Source organism: Artemia franciscana, chromosome 10 (genome assembly GCF_032884065.1).
Source record: "Artemia franciscana chromosome 10, ASM3288406v1, whole genome shotgun sequence".
In the NCBI taxonomy this organism is placed as follows: Eukaryota; Metazoa; Arthropoda; class Branchiopoda; order Anostraca; family Artemiidae; genus Artemia; species Artemia franciscana.
The window spans coordinates 3,731,793-3,750,662 of NC_088872.1; the positions used below are offsets into that span (position 1 = coordinate 3,731,793).

Sequence of the window (18,870 nt, forward strand, 5' to 3'; positions counted from 1 at the left end):
AAAATATATATATATAGAAGGGAGGGGTAAGCATTTTTCGATTCTTTCTTTAATGAAGACACAAAAATAAATATATTTTCTCGAAGCCTAGAGTTGGGGCTTTTTTTAACAAAAATGCCCAAAAGAAGAGATTATTTCTAAAATATGGAGGAGGCGTAAATTACCTGCTCTCAAGATTTCCGAGTTTTCAAGATTTCTGTTTCCCCACTCCGCCGTCCAATGTTCCCTAATCAGATCCAAATTGAAAATGAAGCATCTGAGACAAGAGATCTTTCTATATGTCAAGTTTCATAAAAATCCGATCTCCTATTCGTAAGATAAATATACCTCATTTTTAAATTTTCCTTCCCTCCAGCCCCTCCAGATGGTTGAACGGGGAAAAAGACTGTTATCAATTCTATTTGTGTGGATCCCTGACACACCTACCAATTTTCATGGTCCTAGCACGTCCAGAAGCACCGAACTCGCCAAAACACTGGAAATCTCCCAACTCCCCCAAAGAGAGTGGATCCGGTCAGGTTATCTGAAAAACGTATCTAGGAGTTGTTCTTTTTCTTCCCACCAAGTTTCATTCCGATATCTCCACTATAAACATTTTCCGAGATTTCCTGTTTCCCCCTCCAACTCCCACCAATGTCGCCAGATCTGATTGGGATTTCAAATATAAGTTCTTAGACACGAGGTCCTTCTAAATATCAAATTTCAATACGATCCAATCACCCGTTCGTAAGTTAAAAATCCCAAATTTTTTCTAATTTTTTTAATTAACCATCCCTCCACCCTAGATGGTCGAATAGGGGAAGAACCTATTTCTACTTTAATCCGGTCTAATCCCTGATATGCCTGCCAACTTTCATCGTCCTAGCTTATCTGGAATTAGTCGAACTAGCAAAACCGGGACCGACCGACCGACGGACGGACAGAAATTGCGATTGCTATGTGGCACTTGGCCGACGGGCAAGTGCCATAAAAAGAAAAAAAACAGCTATCAAAGATTAGAAGTACTTGGTGAGACCTAAATGAATTCAAAACTAAACGTTATATAAGAAATTGATATTCACTATTTTTAATCGACTGCGAGATTGATTGAGGTTCACAAAAATTAGACATATAAAAATATACACTTTAAGCACTGCTTTCTTGAAATACCGCCAGTTAACCAAAATCCCAAGGGGATAGCAGAGAAATAATATCCCATTGAGAATTTAGTCTATCACAGAGATCATAATTTACACGATTTTAATAAAAAAAATAAAGTATACGTAGAATTAGGGGCTATGTCTGAGTTTAATGCAGGAAAGCTTCGAGGAGGCAAGAGCAAGAAGCAGGAAGCTTGAAAGACTCAATAGCAAATGGGAAGTATTGATCATATGGATCGTAGACGAGAAAACGGTGGTAGATATTCTTCTGAAGGCACCTTGAGCCATAGCAGGGTGGCACTAGGGGGCAGTTTTCACCCTCAGCAGTGCATTCTTCAACACGGACATTCTGGTCAAACTTGTAATAGCGAGCTTCAACTTTGTTGACAATGACTCTCCATTTGCCTTCGGTGTTAATGGCACGAAGAGGTAGGACGTAAGCGGTGGCAGAGGGACAGAGGTAGGTCTCTTCTTCAACGCTCTTCAATCTATAAGAAATTTCTTTTTACTAAAACTGAATAATTGGAGGCATTTATTTAAATAGTCTGTTATTGTGCATAGAAGTAATAGATTCGTTGATTCTAAGTAAGCCAGGCTTCATTTTATGCACTTCCTTGTACTCTAATTTATCTGTGAATTTTCTTGAAATTGGCATACTACCATGTTCAGGTGAGAAAAAAAAATTTAAATAGGTCACGACATGAATTCATTTAAGATCCTAATTTTGTGAATAAGATTTTTTATGTGAATGACAGAAATACTTGAAGTAGTTACGATGAATTTTGCTAAAGACGAGTGTTTGTCCTAAATATTTTGAAAAGCACATTACAATATAATTTCATTGTTGAAAATATAGAATAATTTGTCAACATTATTATACAAAAAGGTTTTGCCGAATAAAAAATAAAAATAAAAGTTATTTTTGAAAAAGAGGTTAGAAAAAATATCCTTCGTTTCACCGAGCGAAACTCGTTTCCCATGTACTTCTTTTTACGTATGGATAAGTTCAGTTCAATTAAAAGAGGTCACGTTACTCGAGACTAGTATAAACAGCTGGATAATTTTATAATATATGTGTAGACTATGATACTTTGGGCTAGATTAAGGTGACACTGAGCACACTTTCTAGTTGTTTTCTTGCAAATCATATGACATGAGAGGTAAAGAAAGCTTTTTTATGCAATATTTTTCTCCGGGTTTTGGCACAAAAGACGAGGCATTAGTACTGACAAGGGTGAGATAAGTCACTTTTCACTTTTATTAAATTTACACGACGTTAAGAAAAAAGAGGAAATAGAAGAGCCAGAGGAGCAATTTTAACCATTATTTTTCATTTACTCCACATTTGCTCCACATGAAGATGCTAAGGTTCTTTTTAACGTTAATTTTACTTTGAACCAGCTATACAATGCAAAAAGGATGAAACACCAATTCTACTACATTTTTTAAAGTCTCTACATGTTCTGGGGAGATTAAAAAAAGATCTGTTCCTTACAGCACGAGTTGATACGCTATGCCTACTTGGAGTTGACTTCTTTTCTAATCTTTCACAGATTGAACATCTCAGTAAAATTAGATCCTCTTGCTCCAAAAGTTACCCTAAGATGCAAAAGTCTCCTCCCCGTTGAGCCTATCCTGCCACTATTCATTTCGTGCATCTGACCTTGCATGGAATGTGTACGTCCTCTCATCGCTGGTGCACCAAGAAGCTGCATCACTCCGCTCCAACGGATTCAAAATTGAGCAGGTAGTGCAGCAGCCTCTGGCCACATGATAGAACCCCACAGTTGATCCATGAACGCTTCAACGTGGCGTCTATGTCTGCAAGTACGTGTATAACCCTCCGTCAGAGGAGCTATCGAAGCTCGTTCCTGACAGAGCAAAGCCCTTGCGATCAACTCGCCAAAGTACAGCTCGTCAAGTCTACCTTGAGCGGGGTACTCCCCACCAAGAATATCTCAAAACAAGTTTCGTCTGACGATCGGTCGCCACATGGAATAACTTGCCGGCAGAGGTGATCCCAGAAAATCCTTTCCTTGACACGTTCAAGAGAAGGTACCTGTGAAGCCTGTAATAATAAAAAAAAGAACCGGACTATAAACCTCTGTAACCATATTGATTATTGCATTTCTTTAGTGTCTTTCTGAATGCGACCACATAAAACAAACATTAAAAAAAAAACTTAATTATTTTCAAAAAACTTTATAACATTCTCAGCTTTTGTTTCTCTGTTTTTTTTCTTAATTAAAAAAAAAATAAAACATGAACCACACGTGGAAGGAGTTGGCAGTCCACAGTTTGAAGTGTACCATACATAGTGTAGATAGGCGTAGCGTGGCAGGAGTGAACTCTACCAAAGTGGCAGAAAGAGGGCAGCCCTGTCAATAGACGTATAAGTTAGATGCTGTTGTTCAGGTTCATTAAGAAAAAAAAAGTCGTATCACCTAAGCAGAACTCGAAAAGACCAATATATAATCCCTTTCGCCTCTTTTAATTGATTTGAGCTAGTTCAATTAACTTGATTTTTTAAATTTACTGCTATCTATCTCTCATCCCCCTAGATTCAAAGGGATATTAGCACTAAATGACTTACGTATCTACAGAGTTTTCAGTGTTGACAACTTGGTCCTTGTACAGCCCCAAAACAGCATCATAATGATAGTCAAGAGCGTACTCAACATCGTACTTTGGGTATTCGGAATCTTCTAGGCACCAAGGCTTGGTTGTATTTTTTGAGCAAGCAGGTATCTCGTCATACTTTGGAGCAGGATATTCCTCGTGATGAGGTTCAGCCTTATATCCGTGATTATAGGCAGGTTTTTGGTACCCAGATGCTGCAGCAACAGCAACACCGAGCGCAAAGATCTAGAGTTATACAGATTTCGATAAAATCAGATAGAACGAACTTTTATAAAACATGTATAATAATTTGATGATAAATAATAAATGTAAAAGATAAATAATCTTATTTAAATTGAAGATTAGTTTAACTTTCGATTAAAGAAACACCTTTGGCAGTTTTTTTTTAACTTGTGCCTATTTATAATATTTCTTCAACAAGCTCCTCCTTGAAGGAAGAACTTAGTTAAGTAATTTAAAAAAAAAATAAATAAAGTCAAGCGAGAATACTTGGCAACAGACACAATTATTAATAATTAAATATTAATTTTTTGGAAATTAAAATATTAATTATGAAGTAGGTACAGTGATGTTTGTTAAGAAGGAAAAGATGCCAGAAGGAAAAAAAAGGAAAAAATCATTGAAATGCCCTGAAATGACCTTTACACGAAAATTAGTTTACTTATAAAACATGCTATCCAAACTAAAGAAGACAAATATTAGTCCAGTTCTTGAAAGGGTGGAAGAAGCTCCACCTAATTTGCTACTGATTCAAGGTGAATTTGTTAATGATGAAATAAGTATCACGACTAAATTTGCTGAGTTTTTTTCAAGTGTCGGGCAAAACGTACATGCGCAAGGGTTGGTGAACTTCAATAATGATTTAATGAAAGATGAATTTGTGGATGATAGAGGAATCGTGGAGGCGTCTATTTACTGTGTTAATTTGGCTGAAGTTACATAGTTTTTTCTTAATTACTCTGAAAAATACACATGTTCCTATATGTTACTAAAAAAATATGTCGTCACATTTGAAAAAATATGTAAGTAATATGTTACTATATGTTACTGAAAAAATAGATATGAAAAACAGATCTCCTAAAATTGGATTGAAATGTTTTCCAGGCTCTAAAATATTCTTTCAAGCTGTTTTACGAATCCTTACGTGTTGCTAAAGCCGGTAAGATTTTATTTTGAGTCGATTTTAAACCATGGTCTATTTTAACCTGTAAGAAACATCTATCGACTTTCAATTTTTAGATTGTTTTTTGGCATTGACGTTAACGTATTGTTTGACTCCTTGCCTTGTCAACTTACCAAAATTTTTTGAAGAACAAGGATGATTATCTAAAAGTGAACAAAAAAAGCTTTTTATCTGTCGAACACAGAACGAAGTTATCGATCGAATACAGAACGAGATTATCGATGCCAATTTGGCTACACCATGATGAAATAAATTTGTGTATACTTTATAATCTGAGGCTGTTCAATTGCCGAAAATGCCAAAAACTAATGTCAAAACGAATGTCAAATCAAATTTCAAAACGAACATCGAATCAAAAACGAGTTAGCAACTTAGAATAACGACATTTTTTTCGGCAGACAAATGCTGTTTTTTCTTCTTTTTCTGCTCTTTTCTAATATGTTTCCCTATGGTCTTCCTTTTTGTTTTGCCTTTTTTCCAATAATAAAGGCTTCAGAATGTGAAGCCTAAATATTTGGATTTATATTAATATTCCTTTTTATTTTTTTTTCGAAGTATGTTGTCTTAAATTAAAAGTTTTTCTGGTTTTTATAGTTGGTTTCATACCATGTATAATTAGAAAGGCAGTGTTTTCCAAGATAACATTTGCAAAAATAAATTTTCAGAAAAGTTAATCTACTTTTCGTCCTTTTTCTGCCTTTTGTTTACAAAAAAATTCAGTTTGTACTCTCTATGGTTCATTCGAAGAAGAACCAGTGGGGCTGTGTCTCCTCTTCAAAAAGAGGAAAGCCACTATATAAAAAAACTGGAAATAAATAACTATGTAACTTTAAAAAAAAAAATGTAAAATTAAACGCTGTATAGAACATGGTAATATCTAGTTTTATTTTAAACTTCCATTCTTCCTTCAGAAATTTTTAGGCTGTTACCCCCCTCTCAACCTACATGAAACACACACCCTCCAAATAAAAGGAGAACTGTTTTGTTCAGGGGATTGACAAAATGAAGCTCATGGAAGCATGAAATTAGAAACTAGTGCCACGCACAATTTAAAAGAATATAAACAGATATATATATATATATATATATATATATATATATATATATATATATATATATATATATATATATATATATATATATATATATATATAGCATAAACGGGTTCAAGATTACGCAAGGGAACACATGGTGGTGTATCATCATTCTTGGTAATCAGCTAGATTTTTCAGTCTTTAGAAAATCTCCCAAAAATTGTAAAAAAAACGCGCTGCAAAGACAGTTCTTTATCTTTAACTTCTATATCGGAATTGCGTGAGATTAGAAAACAAATGCATTTTAGCTAAATCTATCTCAAACAAAAATTTGTGCTAAGAAGTGCTAAAGCCGAAAAATTCACGTGGCAGCACTGCTCTTGCTACTATAATTTAAATCTAAAACAAACATTTTACATTACTATAGTTTAAGTTCTTGCCTATTCCTCGTGTCGATTGTTTAGTATTTTCTGAACATATGGCAGCTATTATAGCTAACAGCTTGGAGGAGTTGGTTCTTAGTATATATGATATAGTTTGTAAAAAAAAAAGTCTACTTAAAATAAGTACAACGCCATGAAGTGTAGAATTTAAGTTTTGAGCTATTCTAAAATAAAGTTACTAAGGTAAATCAAAAATATTATTTAATATTGAATAGTGACATATTAGAAAGGAGATAGCAAAAAGTTCCTTATATATCAACTATCAATACATTAAGAGAAAGAGAAATTTATTTTCTTCACATACAAAACCAAAACACATCTTTTAAAAAGGGCTGCCGCACCAAGAAAAACTTAAATATATATTCCATTAAAAATCACAACATAACCATAATCAACTCAAACTTCAAATGATTCTCTCTTATTTAAAAAAAAACAATATTTAACCTCCCCTCCCTTAACAAGAAAAACACAAAACAGCCCCCAAAATCGCCCTATACCACACTCCACAGACCATTAAGACTTGTATTTAATGCGACTAAATTAAAATGAACCTAATGGTTTTTGATTTGGTAGAAACGTGTACAAGAAATGACACTCACCAAAAAATGAAAGTGAAAATGAAATTCCATCCTGAAAAGTGATCTTTTTTAGGATGTCAAAGGAATCGAGACTTGTACTGCTAGCCTATTCTCACAGATTGATGTTTTATATACTCATCATAATATTCCGCCCATAGTTCATCAACCTAAGGAAGTCAAGGACTTTTGATAGGCGTCTTCAAGAAATAATTGCGCTGGAAAATGATAATTGAAGCAAAGAAATATCGGTCAAATCGGTCAAATATCGGTTAACTCAGTAAAGCCTTTGTTTTCGCAAATATCGTTGAACTTAAAAAAAAGCCAGGACAAGGAATTCGACCCCTTGTTTTAGCACAAAAAAAAACTGAATTAGCGGAAAAAAATTGTCAACGAGACAAACATACTTCAAAAAATTTGATTTAAGCAGATCAAGCCCAGATTTTTTGTAAGAAGTAATTTTTTTCGGATACATGCCTCTTTTTATCCCATTTTTAAGGCTATGTTAGGTTGTATGCACAGCCTATTCTATGTCTGATTTCTAGTTCTATAATGAGAGAAAAGGTGAAATTGTTAGGACACGTTCTGCAGATGAAGGATGAGGGATTTCTAAAGATCCCCTTGTCGGCCAACCAGTCATGGCCTAAGGTGGCTTGGTGATGCAGTGAGTTGCTAGTAGTAGTTACAGTATTCTAATACTTTTATTTCTAGGGTGTTTCGTAATAATATGATACAAGCGATTAACAAAAATGACAAATATGAGTTTTTTGAATCGCTTAGAATTTTTGATTCTAGGCCATGTCTTGTAGACGAAGGATGACCAACTTCCTAAGAGCTTGCCCCTTGAATTCCCCCTCCCTTCTTCCTCGATATGACCAAAAGCTATACGCAAAGATTTGCAGGTTTTATTGATTTGCATTACCTTTTGAACTTGTTTCTCGAACACAGTTTGATCATATTTCGAAAAAATACTAATTTGATAAAAAACCTAGAAAATCATCAAAACGTTGTAAATAGCCTCGGCTATATCCAGGCATTCATAAAGGGGGGGGTCAGGATTTATAACTGGAATGCAGTTAAACTGGAAGCGACTCTGAAAGTCCAATAGACATACAGTTTCAGAATTCAATAAAGTAAAAAATTTATTTGTGTATCGTTTAGCTCAGAACAAAAAATGAACTGCTCTGTTTTTAAAGAAACAACAACCGATGAAGTATATGTTTGCACAGGATTTGTTTTTCTTTTCCTATGTTTCGACTTGATGGTACAATACGAAAGGGGGGAGGGATAAGCGTTTTACCCTAGGCTCAGTAATTACCCTCGTTTACCTTTATAATATATATATATATATATATATATATATATATATATATATATATATATATATATATATATATATATATATATATATATATATATATATATATATATGAGCCGAACATGGTCATACAACACAGTATTTGAAAATTCAAATCGCACTTTTGTAACATATTTCTACTCTTCCCTGCTGGCAAAAGCAAGAACTACAAAATAACACAAACTTAAATTAGTCTCCTTTCCTTACAACGTCAATATTATTTATGTATTATAACTATATAATTGATATATATCAATTTATTTTTCTCATTATACCTCCCCCCCTAAAAAAAAACATGCGCTACAATTCTTTCTTTACCACTTCATTAACATATTACACACCTGGGACCTGGCCCCTTTTTAATTCGTCTGCAGAATCTCCGGTAGCTCAAGGGTATTACCTTCAAAAATTTACCTCTTAAATCAGAAAGCAGCTGACTCCCAGCCAGAATATATACAAAATCCTTAACTCGTGTATTGCATACGGAGAAAGAGTAATTTGTATATGAGGCCACCCTTTTGCTTTCAAAAGATTTCTTTCTATTTTTTAATAGTAGGCAATTCGCTCGAATACAAAACCTGGTCCCTAATATCTTGGGTGGTAAATCTAATTTGAAATATTATTCGAAACCAAAATCATCTTTAGACTAGACATAAGACTTCAGCATATCCAAATTCCTTACAGCCTGGCTCCCTCTGAATTCCCTGGATGAATTCTCTCCTAATGTTCTAGAGCCATTAATTAAATACGGTCACATATAGGATAAAGAACGAACAAACAAACAAATAAATTAACACGCATTAATGGTCATCCTTCTAATAAATTAAGTAAAAAAAAAACTAATTTTTTTAGCTGAAAGTAAGGAGCGACATTAAAGCTTAAAACGAACAGAAATTACTCCGTATATGAAATGGGTTGTCCCCTCCGCAATCCCTCGCTCTTTACGCTAAAGCTTTTAATTGTTTTAAAAAGTAGAATTGTGGCAAAAAGTCAAACTTTAGCGTAAAGAGCGAGGGATTGCGGAGGGGACAACCCATTTCATATACGGAGTAATTTCTGTTCGTTTTAAGTTTTAATGTCGCTCCTTACTTTCAGCTAAAAAAATTAGTTTTTTTTTATTTAATTTCTGAACGTTTTTGAATTAATGCATGTTTGGTTTTGGCTCTCCGCACATAAATTATTAAAATGAAATTTGCATATTAATTCCTTTTTTGGCTAAATGGCTTTCTCTTAGTTTTGATCAGATGATTTTGAGAAATAAGGGGTTTTTATTAACGGGTTTTATAAACGTTTTTATTAGTAAAAAATATGCGTAACTTAAGAATTAACTTACGTAACAAACTTTCATAACCTTATATTTTTATTATGTATACGAGGGGGTTTGTACCCTCGTTAATACCTCGCTCTTTACACTAAATCGTAAGTTTTGTCCCAATTCTTTAAGAATGACCCCTGAATCAGAAAGGCCGTAGAATAAATAGTTGAAATTACTAAAAATACTTTAGCATAAAGAGCAAGGTATTTATCTCCTCCTAAATACCTCGCTCTTTATGCTAAAGTATTTTTAGAACCCCTCATATGCGTAATAATCTCTGTTCGTTTTAAGTTTCAATGCTACTTCTTCCTTTCATTTGAAAAAACGTTTTCATGTTTATTTTTCATTGTTTTCTTATAGTAATGCTAGAGAATCCTGCGCCCTTTTCATTGAATTTTTCTTCCCCCATGACAGATTCCTCCAAGGAGAGATCCTCCAACATAGCCCCCTCTCCTCAGCCCCACACCCAAATAAAATAAAATCCCCCTGAAAACGTCTGTACACTTCCCAATAACCATTACTATATGTAAACACTGGTCAAAGTTTGTAACTTGCAGCCCCTCCCCCAGGGATTGTGGGGGAGTAAGTCATCCCCAAAGACATAGTTATTATGGTTTTCGACTATGCTGAACAAAATGGCTATCTCAAAATTTTGAACCGTTGACTTTGGGAAAAAAATGAGCATGGGAGGGGGCCTAGATGCCCTCCAAATTTTTTGTTCACTTAAAAAGGGCACTAGAACTTTTCATTTCCGTTAGAATGAGCCCTCTTGCGACATTCTAGGACCACTTGGTCGATACGATGACCCCTGGGGAAAAAAAAAACAAAAAAACAAACAAATAAACACGCACCCGTGATTTGTCTTCTGGCAAAAAATACAAAATTCCACATTTTTGTAGATAGGAGCTTGAAACTTCTACAGTAGGGTTCTCTGATACGCTGAATCTGATGGTGTGATTTTCATTTTAGGGGGTGTTTCCCCCTATTTTCATAAATAAGGCAAATTTTCTCAGGCTCGTAACTTTTGATGGGTTGGACTAAACTTGATGAAACTTATATATTTAAAATCAGCATTAAAATGCGATTCTTTTGATGTAGCTATTGATATCAAAATTCAATTCTTTAGAGTTTTGGTTACTATTGAGCCGGGTCGCTCCTTACTACAGTTCGTTACCATGAACTGTTTGAAAAAAGTCATTTGTACATTCACGGTAAATGAAGCTGGGGAGATCAAGGATTTTCTTTAGGGGGGGATATAATAGGTTGCTTCCATAAACTTGCGAACAAAGAAATACTCGCAGTTTAAAGGGAACCTCGACAATTATGTGTCGTAGGTATGTAGTGGAAATGGTCGTAAATTTAATCTAAAATCTGGCGAGGGTTAAAGTTCTAATAAATCTGCTGAAATTAAAATGGTATAAGAATATTGATACAAAAAAGGTAAGTTATAAACCTCCCCTCCACCATAAAAAATAAAATAAAAAGCTGTTCACCATCTATAAGAAAATTATGATATTTAATGTTTTCTGCATATTTTTTGGTCTTTGTATTTCTGACCACTATAGCGAGTGAGTTAAGTTTTTTATTGTAAAAAAAAAGGTCTTGAACCATCTTTTGGGATCAGCTACTCTTTGTGACAATTTGTATAGGTCAAACTATTTTGCATGTTGCCTAACTTTGTGGCATCACTTAGTAACTATGATAGTATTATTTCCTCTTCTATTCATTCTAAAAAATTTTCGAATGAAGAACAAAATCTTCAGAAAAATATGAACTCTAATAAAGATATTTGTAGGTATGTGCTTCAAACTAAGTATATGAGTCAAAATGCTCTTTAAAAAACAAATAATTATGTGTTTATTGTCTTTGTATTTGATAGGCATAGATTGGCGATTTAAATTCTCAGGGTTTCAATCTATGGATATTTTCAATTATTTTTTTTTAATCTTGGGATTTTCAGACATTCAATTCAAACGTTTAAATCTCGATGTGCCTGCTGAGCACACAAATAAAATTTGAAATTTGACTCAGATTTAGTATTAAGTGAGAAACTTCCTCTAAAAATTTTGATTTATAAGCCACTAATTGTGGAAATATGATTGGATTAGTAAATGTTTGAAGCATAATCGATGCCATTCCACCAATTCAAACTGAAAGTTCAGAGACACATCTATACCAGCTAGATAAAAAAAAAATAATTATTTGCCTTCTTTTATAAACAATTTTTTGAAAATCTATTCTTCCTAAATAATTACTCAGACCTTTGAACAAGTATTTAACTCATATACCTAGTTCTTACTTATACGTACCTTTCTTAAAGTTCTTAAGAGTTTGGCCTTTATTTTAATGTTTAGGACGAACAGAGGAGGTGATATGTCATATAATGCAGAGCTTTAATTAGATGAAAAGGCAATAGAATCGCCACCATTTACTCACCAAAATCCAAAACTTAAATTAATTATTTTTGCAATTTTCATACATTTACTTTATATTATACAAATCCCCTAAAAAACAACAATGTTGTAAATACCGCCGCGCTTAGCAAAAAAAGCTAAACCCAAAAAACCAAAAAGTTCACCTCAGTACCATAGCGAGACTCGAAAACAAATTTTTGACAGTAAAAAGAAGTAAATATTTTGCTTTTCAGCCCTGTTGTGACAGCAAAATCCTGAAATATCATTTTGACAGCCGAAAGAAGTTAGGATTTTAAATTCCCCCTCCCTGTTATTACGAAATGAAGATTTTTGCCTCCCAGTTGGCTTTTGTGGTAATACGGACAGATTCCCTTGATAAACTTAAATTTAATTAAATTCTTTTTGGCAGTATGCGTCAATAGTAAAATCTAACAGAGGCGGCACAAAGTAACTGAAATCTTGTTTCAAACTTGTTTGCAAAAAGAAACAATCTTAATAATTAAAATCTTATTAAAAACTCAACTATTAAAAACCAATTAAAAAACTTTCGTTCCAACCCAAACCACAGCAAGCGGTCCCAACCACTTATCCACCACTAATTAAGGGGGGCACCCCCCGCACCCCTACTGGATCTGTCACTGAAATGAAGGCTAAAAACCACTGCAGTTGGATTTTCTGATATATTTAATTTATTTGTATAGTTTTCACTTAGATATGTTTTTCGTCCAGATCAAGTTTTTTCAGGCTTTTAACTTTCGATTAGGTAGTTTATGCTTGAAAAATTTTACACATTTGGAATAAAACAGTACGTAGTAACCAACTTTAAAAAGGAGCGACTCAAAACAAAAGTAACCAAAATTCTAAAAAAAAAAGGATAACAAAGGATCTGATAACAAAGGATCTGATAACAAAGGATCTGATAACAATTTATTGCACCAAGATAATCAGTTTTTTTTATGACGATCCCAAATATATAGAATTCATCAAGTTTAATGCTGCTCGTAAGAAATTAAACGCCTAATTTTAAAAATTTCATTAATTCGCCTGACTTTCAAAAAGGGATGAAATGCCCCTAAACAGTCAACTAATCTTCATGAAAATGGCACAATTGGATTCAGCATATTAGATAATCCTATAATGGAGGTTTGAGGATCCTATAAAAAAAAAATGTGGAATTTTGAATTTTTTGTCGGAAGAAAGATTATAGATGCGTGTTTACTTTTCTTTTTCTCAGAGTGATCGTATCCGTATCGAACCAAGAGTCATAGAACTTAGGTAGACGACTCATCCCAATGGAAATTAAAAGTTCAAGTACCCTTTTTGCGCAACCAAAAAGATTGGAGGGCAACTAGTCCCCCCCACGTCCCTTTTTCTCCAAAGACAGCCGATGAAAATTACAAGATAGTCATTCGATTGGGTATAGTTGAAATATTCAGTAACTATGTCCCTGGGGATAACTTGATCTCTCGCAGACCCTGGGGAAAGAGCTAAAAGCTATGCAATTTGCCCCTTAGTTAAATCTAAAATTTGTCATTTGGAAACATTTGGAGATTTTTGGAGGGAACTTGCTGCAGGGGAGTTTCCGCAGGGGGAGAATTGTTATTGGGGAAGAGTTTCCAGGGAGAATTTTCCACAAGGGAGATTGCAATATTGGGACTTGAGGGTGGGATTACAACATATTTTGAGGTTAAACTTTAGCATAAAGAGTGAGAGATGAGGAAGAGCTGGTCTCTTTCATAAATGAGGCAATTTCTAATCGATTTGAGTTTTAATGTTGCTCCTTTGGATCAGTTGGAAAAAAATTGTCTTTTTTGAAGTTTAATCAAGCTAAAAAGCTATTTTTCTTGGTATGTATATTTAAAAAAAATGTCTTATATTTTGGGTTACTGTTAGTGCTAACCTCTCCTAGAGTTCACAACCTCAAAATATTTAACTATAAGGCTATGAAACACACATAAGTAATGTTTTATGAATGCAACATCCTCCAAACTTTTGATATAAAAAATTAAACAGAAAGTACATCTGTACAATTCTAAAACGATTAAAAATCACTTCATATTTCTTCAGAAGGTAAGAGGGGGAGGAGAGAAATATTACATTTATTGAAAACGTTATAGCACTTTATATTGATGAAATTTCTTCCTTTGCAATTCGTTTACATACATTCAAACATGTTTAAAGCACAAGAAGTAGGAGCCGTGGTTTCCCTTATGTATTGAATCTTCAGTTATAAAAATCAAATTAGTTTAATTTAATTACATATATGTTTCTTTACTGAATAGAGCTGAATTGAATTTTATTGACTTTACATTGTAAATGTAAATGACAAACCGAGTATAATATAAACTTGAGTAAAACGGGAAGAGAGGCACAGAAAACAAATAGAAAACGAAATTAAATTGTACAGACGCAATAGACACAATAAAACGCAACAGACACAATAAGAAGTGCCATACATTTAATGGCTTCAAAGGATCATCATGCGGTAAATATTTACGTATTCACATGATTTAGCAGGGAAAAGTGAATCCAAAATCTCATTCCTTTTTCATCCCCTTTCCAAATATAATAATTGCTTCCGGGGAAAATTCTATTTTGAGCCCTTATAGGGGCTCACATCAACCCATAGTTATCAAAATTTAAAAACGTGTTTCTGAAAAACACTTTCCAGTGAGAAAAAAATGTCATCTGTATCTGATCCGCTATTGTAATTATCATTTTCATTAGTCATTAGTCAAGTAGTAAAATGCTATAATGAAAAAAATTGTATTTATTTTTATAAAGAGCCTGAAAAACCTCAAGAAAGGCGTAAAAGCAAAATAAAAAGTAAACCATTGGACTAACCATTCTTGAAAACCCCTAATGGGAATTTTATAGCCTCCAGTTTTAACAACAAGGAACATCACATTTTTTGTATGGGTAGTACTATGTATTCTTTTTTTGTCAAACAGTTCGTGGTAACGAACTGTAAGTAAGGAGTGACACGGCTCAATAGTAACCGAAACTCTGAAAAAAAAAAACAGAATGTATATGAAGAATCGGCTTATTATGCTGATTCAAGATACTCAAGATTCATTAAGTTCAGTTTTACCCATCAAAGGCTACGAGCCAGAGAAATTTTTTTTGATTTTTAAAAAGAGGAAAATATCCCCCTGAGAGTCAATGAACCATAATGAAAATCAAACCATCAGGTTTAGTATGTCAGAGAATTCTAATGTAGAGGTAGAATTTTATAGAATTCTAATGTAGAGGTTTCAAGCTCCCATCTTCAAAAATGTGGAATTTTGCTTTTTTTTGCCAAAAGAAAGATCCCGGTTGTGTGTTTACTTCTTTTTTCCCCAGGGGTGATCATATGGATCCAGTAGTCCTAGAATGTCGCGAGAGGAGTAATTTGAAAAAAAATTAAAATTTACGGTCTTTTTTTGAATAGCCAAAGAGATCGGAGGGCAGCTAGACCCTTCTCACGCTCCTTTTTCACCACAGTAGTTTGATCAAAATTTGAGATATCTTTCTTCTTCAACATAGTCGAAAGGTCCAATAACTATACCTTTAGAGATAATATGGCCCCCTCCCCCCAGCATCCCGTGAGGAAAGGTCCTTAAGATATGAAATTTACCCGTTGTTTACAAATAACACTTGTTATTGGAAAGTATGCATAAATTTTTGGGTTTCGAGAGGGGGAGGGGGATTTTTTTGCTGGAGGACTTTTCCTTAGAGAGTGAAGTTCCTGATTAAGTTTTCACGGAAATTTGTATTGGGAGAATTCGCCAGAATTCCCATACGAAATTATTTTTATTTGTCTTCCTTTCTCTTGGCCGACTCAATTTACATGATGAGATGTTAATGGTAATTGTCCAGGGTAAATTTTTACCGGTATTGAATTGCCTAGAGGATCTTTCCGTGAGGGGGAGGCAAATTTTCCGGCCTTATTTAAAAACAATCAGATATCAAATAAAATAAAACAAGTATTTCAACTGAAAGTAAGGAGCGACATTAAAACTTAAAACTGAAAGAAGTTATTATGTATATGAGAGGGGTTGCCCCTCCTCAATACCTCATTCTTTACGCTAAAGTTTGCCTTTTTGTCACAGTTCTTCTATAACGACTCCCTCGGATAATTAGAACAATAAGAAACTTTTTAAAAGAACTGGAAACTTTAGTGTGAAGAGCGAGGTAGTAAAGAGGATGTAGTCTTCTCATATACCTAATAAGTTCTGTTCATTTTAAGTTTTAAGGTTGCTCCTTACTTTCAGTTAAAAAAAAAAGTTTATTTTCGTATTTAATTGCTAATGGGGCACTGAGACACTATAGAGTTGTTTAAGACTGTGTTTAAAAGCCAATTTTTATATCTAATTAGTTTTTAACTATTTTTTCTATCAACTCATAGTCTTAAAACTGTAGACAAGATAACACATTGTCATTTGGAGCCCCAATAAGGGCTCAAACTGTAATTTGCCCAAGAAGTGATTAATGAACTATGAAAGAGAATAAAAAAGTATCAAATGATTTATTCGCTTTCTTCCTAGCTAAATTTTGTGAATATGTAAATATTTACCCTTCATGCGTATTCATGTATATATAATTTTTTACTTTAGTGTTCATTTTCTTTCAAACTTTTGAAATCCCACCTCATCTCCTTTCATTGGCATTGCATTTCAAAACTTTTCAAAGAGATGCATAAAATTTAGCTTTAAATGCCATCTATTCTTATCTTTACTTCAAAAGCATCTTTTATCGAAATATTATTTTCATTCAAGTAACAGCCAAATAATGGTTTCGTATTGTCATGATTATACAAAAATAATTTTTGCAAAAATTACGTGGCATAATTCTGCTACATAACAATACACAACACCCTGGATGTTCGTTGATTTTGTTATTATCCCCTTCAATGTGTCAGCAGATGGCGACATTAGGGTGTATGATGCTGTATCTCATAGCGGCCCAAGAACTACTTCCCCTATGTAACAGGTTAAAGTGAAGGAGATACTATGTATGCAGATAGTAAGCTCGCCAGAGTTTTTTGTTTCCATTACTGAAAAAGCAAGTCAAAATGGTGCAAAATATAGGAACTATAGAAGCTGGGGTATGTTATGTAGTTTAAGTTGCACCCACCGATTGAAGCAAATTTTATTAGACACTACTCTGCAATAGGTAGTGAGAGAGAGAGAGGGAGAGAGAGAGAGATCGGTATATTTAAAAACTATCGTATCATAGCTAAATTCATTTTTTTTTTTTTTACAAAATCTTACATTTAAACAAAAATCACACACTACGACTCAGCAATAAAAATTGATGTGAAGAAAGGCACAAATGAGTTGGTATAACGATTAGTTCGTAATTTAGGGAGTTCATGTTTGTTTTGTAACCGAGTTCGGCTATTGGGAGGGGCTGGTTCGGGTAGTATTGATCGGTGGCTCTTATTGGCTAGGACGGATGACGTTAAGTACGGAAAAGGATGGATGAGGAGGTTTCTAGTAGTTAAGGGAGTCAACAATTGGGAGACCAAGATATTTCATTTACAGTTCTGGAGCAACCTACTGTCACATCACAATTAACTTTAAGTCCTTCAGGAGCTGGGTTTCAGTCGAAGAGCGCGACGTCTGTCTCTCAGCGTTAAACTAAGATACATCTTTGAATTTTCTCAACTCAGCACGCCAATTGTTTTCAAGCACCAATAATATTTGCCTGGGGTTGAACACAACGTTCGCGTAGGCAATAAGAGATAATGCCTTAGAGATAAAAGGCAATAAGATGCCTTTTAAAGTAAGAGAGGTAACCACTTGGGACTGCACATCCCAAGATTATTTAATTATGCAGAATAAATAAGTACTCATATCCCAAGGTATGAATGTCACAAGCACTGTTTAAGCTTTTGTAACGTTCAATGATTAAATGCCCTTGGTCCATCGAATGAAAAGCACGACTGACATCATAACTTCATAGAACAAGATATACCCTGCTTCTTCAGCATCAACCGAAACCAAAGCAGTGCCGTCTGTGCATGAGCACATCTTATTCCTTCCTGAAACCTAAATTGGTATTTCGGCATTTAACATTCACTACCAAGTTCAGCCATCATCAACTTGTCAAAATTACTGCCAGTAGCTCCTGCCACTGGTCGATATGATGAGCACTCGTTTAAGGCTTCGTTCTTTTTAGAGACAATCGTAAAGCAACCAGTCGAAAATAAAAAAGCGACTATTCGACTAGTCCCGATGTGAAGATTTTTGATTTATGTCACTCTGGATTTGCAAACTTGTATTCTTTGTCTTTTTTGTTTTCAATATTATGTATGTATCCAAACAGCTATGGCTTTCAATAAGTATGTGACAAATGCGTGCTCAGCAGAAATCCTGAACCTTGTGCCCCTCAACGTGAAAAGATAGGTACCCCTAGTATAACTCGTAAATACTGTTGACATTTCATGTTAATGCTATTATAATTCAGTAGAAATGGACAGAAAAAAAATAAAAAAGAGATTATTGTCTTCTACTGGCGAATCTAGGGGGGACCTGGGGGTCCCCCCAGATATTTTCTAACGTCCTGCTTTTCACTGTTTTTTTATAATAAGTTTGTCAATTTGGTCAATTATTGTTGCCCTGGTCACACTAACCCCTAACCATTAAATGATTAACTGAAATACGGTTAAAATGGCGATTATTCCGACCGTTGCCAATAGTTTTCCAAGTATCACCAACTAGTTGGCTATAAGGATGTGGTTACCATGAAAACCTCTAATGTGGCTGAAAATGTGAATCTTATTTGTG

At 34.2% G+C, this 18,870-nt stretch overlaps 1 protein-coding gene across 1 annotated transcript; it reads right to left on the reverse strand.

Annotated features, from left to right (window-relative positions):
- Window positions 1-1,050: 1,050 nt before the first annotated feature.
- Window positions 1,051-7,187, reverse strand: LOC136031666 (neurotrophin 1-like). The gene is made up of 3 exons (XM_065711340.1): window positions 7,039-7,187; window positions 3,733-4,004; window positions 1,051-1,627 (listed from the first exon to the last, which is right to left on the reverse strand). Exons 1-3 carry the CDS (start codon window positions 7,066-7,068, stop codon window positions 1,288-1,290), a joined length of 642 nt encoding a protein of 213 aa, XP_065567412.1. The 5' UTR covers window positions 7,069-7,187; the 3' UTR covers window positions 1,051-1,287.
- Between the last annotated feature and the right edge of the window lie 11,683 nt (window positions 7,188-18,870).

What these genes read in the sequence shown, in the direction of transcription:
- LOC136031666 (XM_065711340.1), bottom strand. Translation starts at nt 7,068, where the DNA reads ATGGAATTTCATTTTCACTTTCATTTTTTG. An exon ending in ATTTTCACTTTCATTTTTTG is followed by an intron (nt 4,005 to 7,038) that starts GTGAGTGTCATT and finishes GTATAACTCTAG; the next exon opens with ATCTTTGCGCTCGGTGTTGC. An exon ending in ACTGAAAACTCTGTAGATAC is followed by an intron (nt 1,628 to 3,732) that starts GTAAGTCATTTA and finishes AATTTCTTATAG; the next exon opens with ATTGAAGAGCGTTGAAGAAG.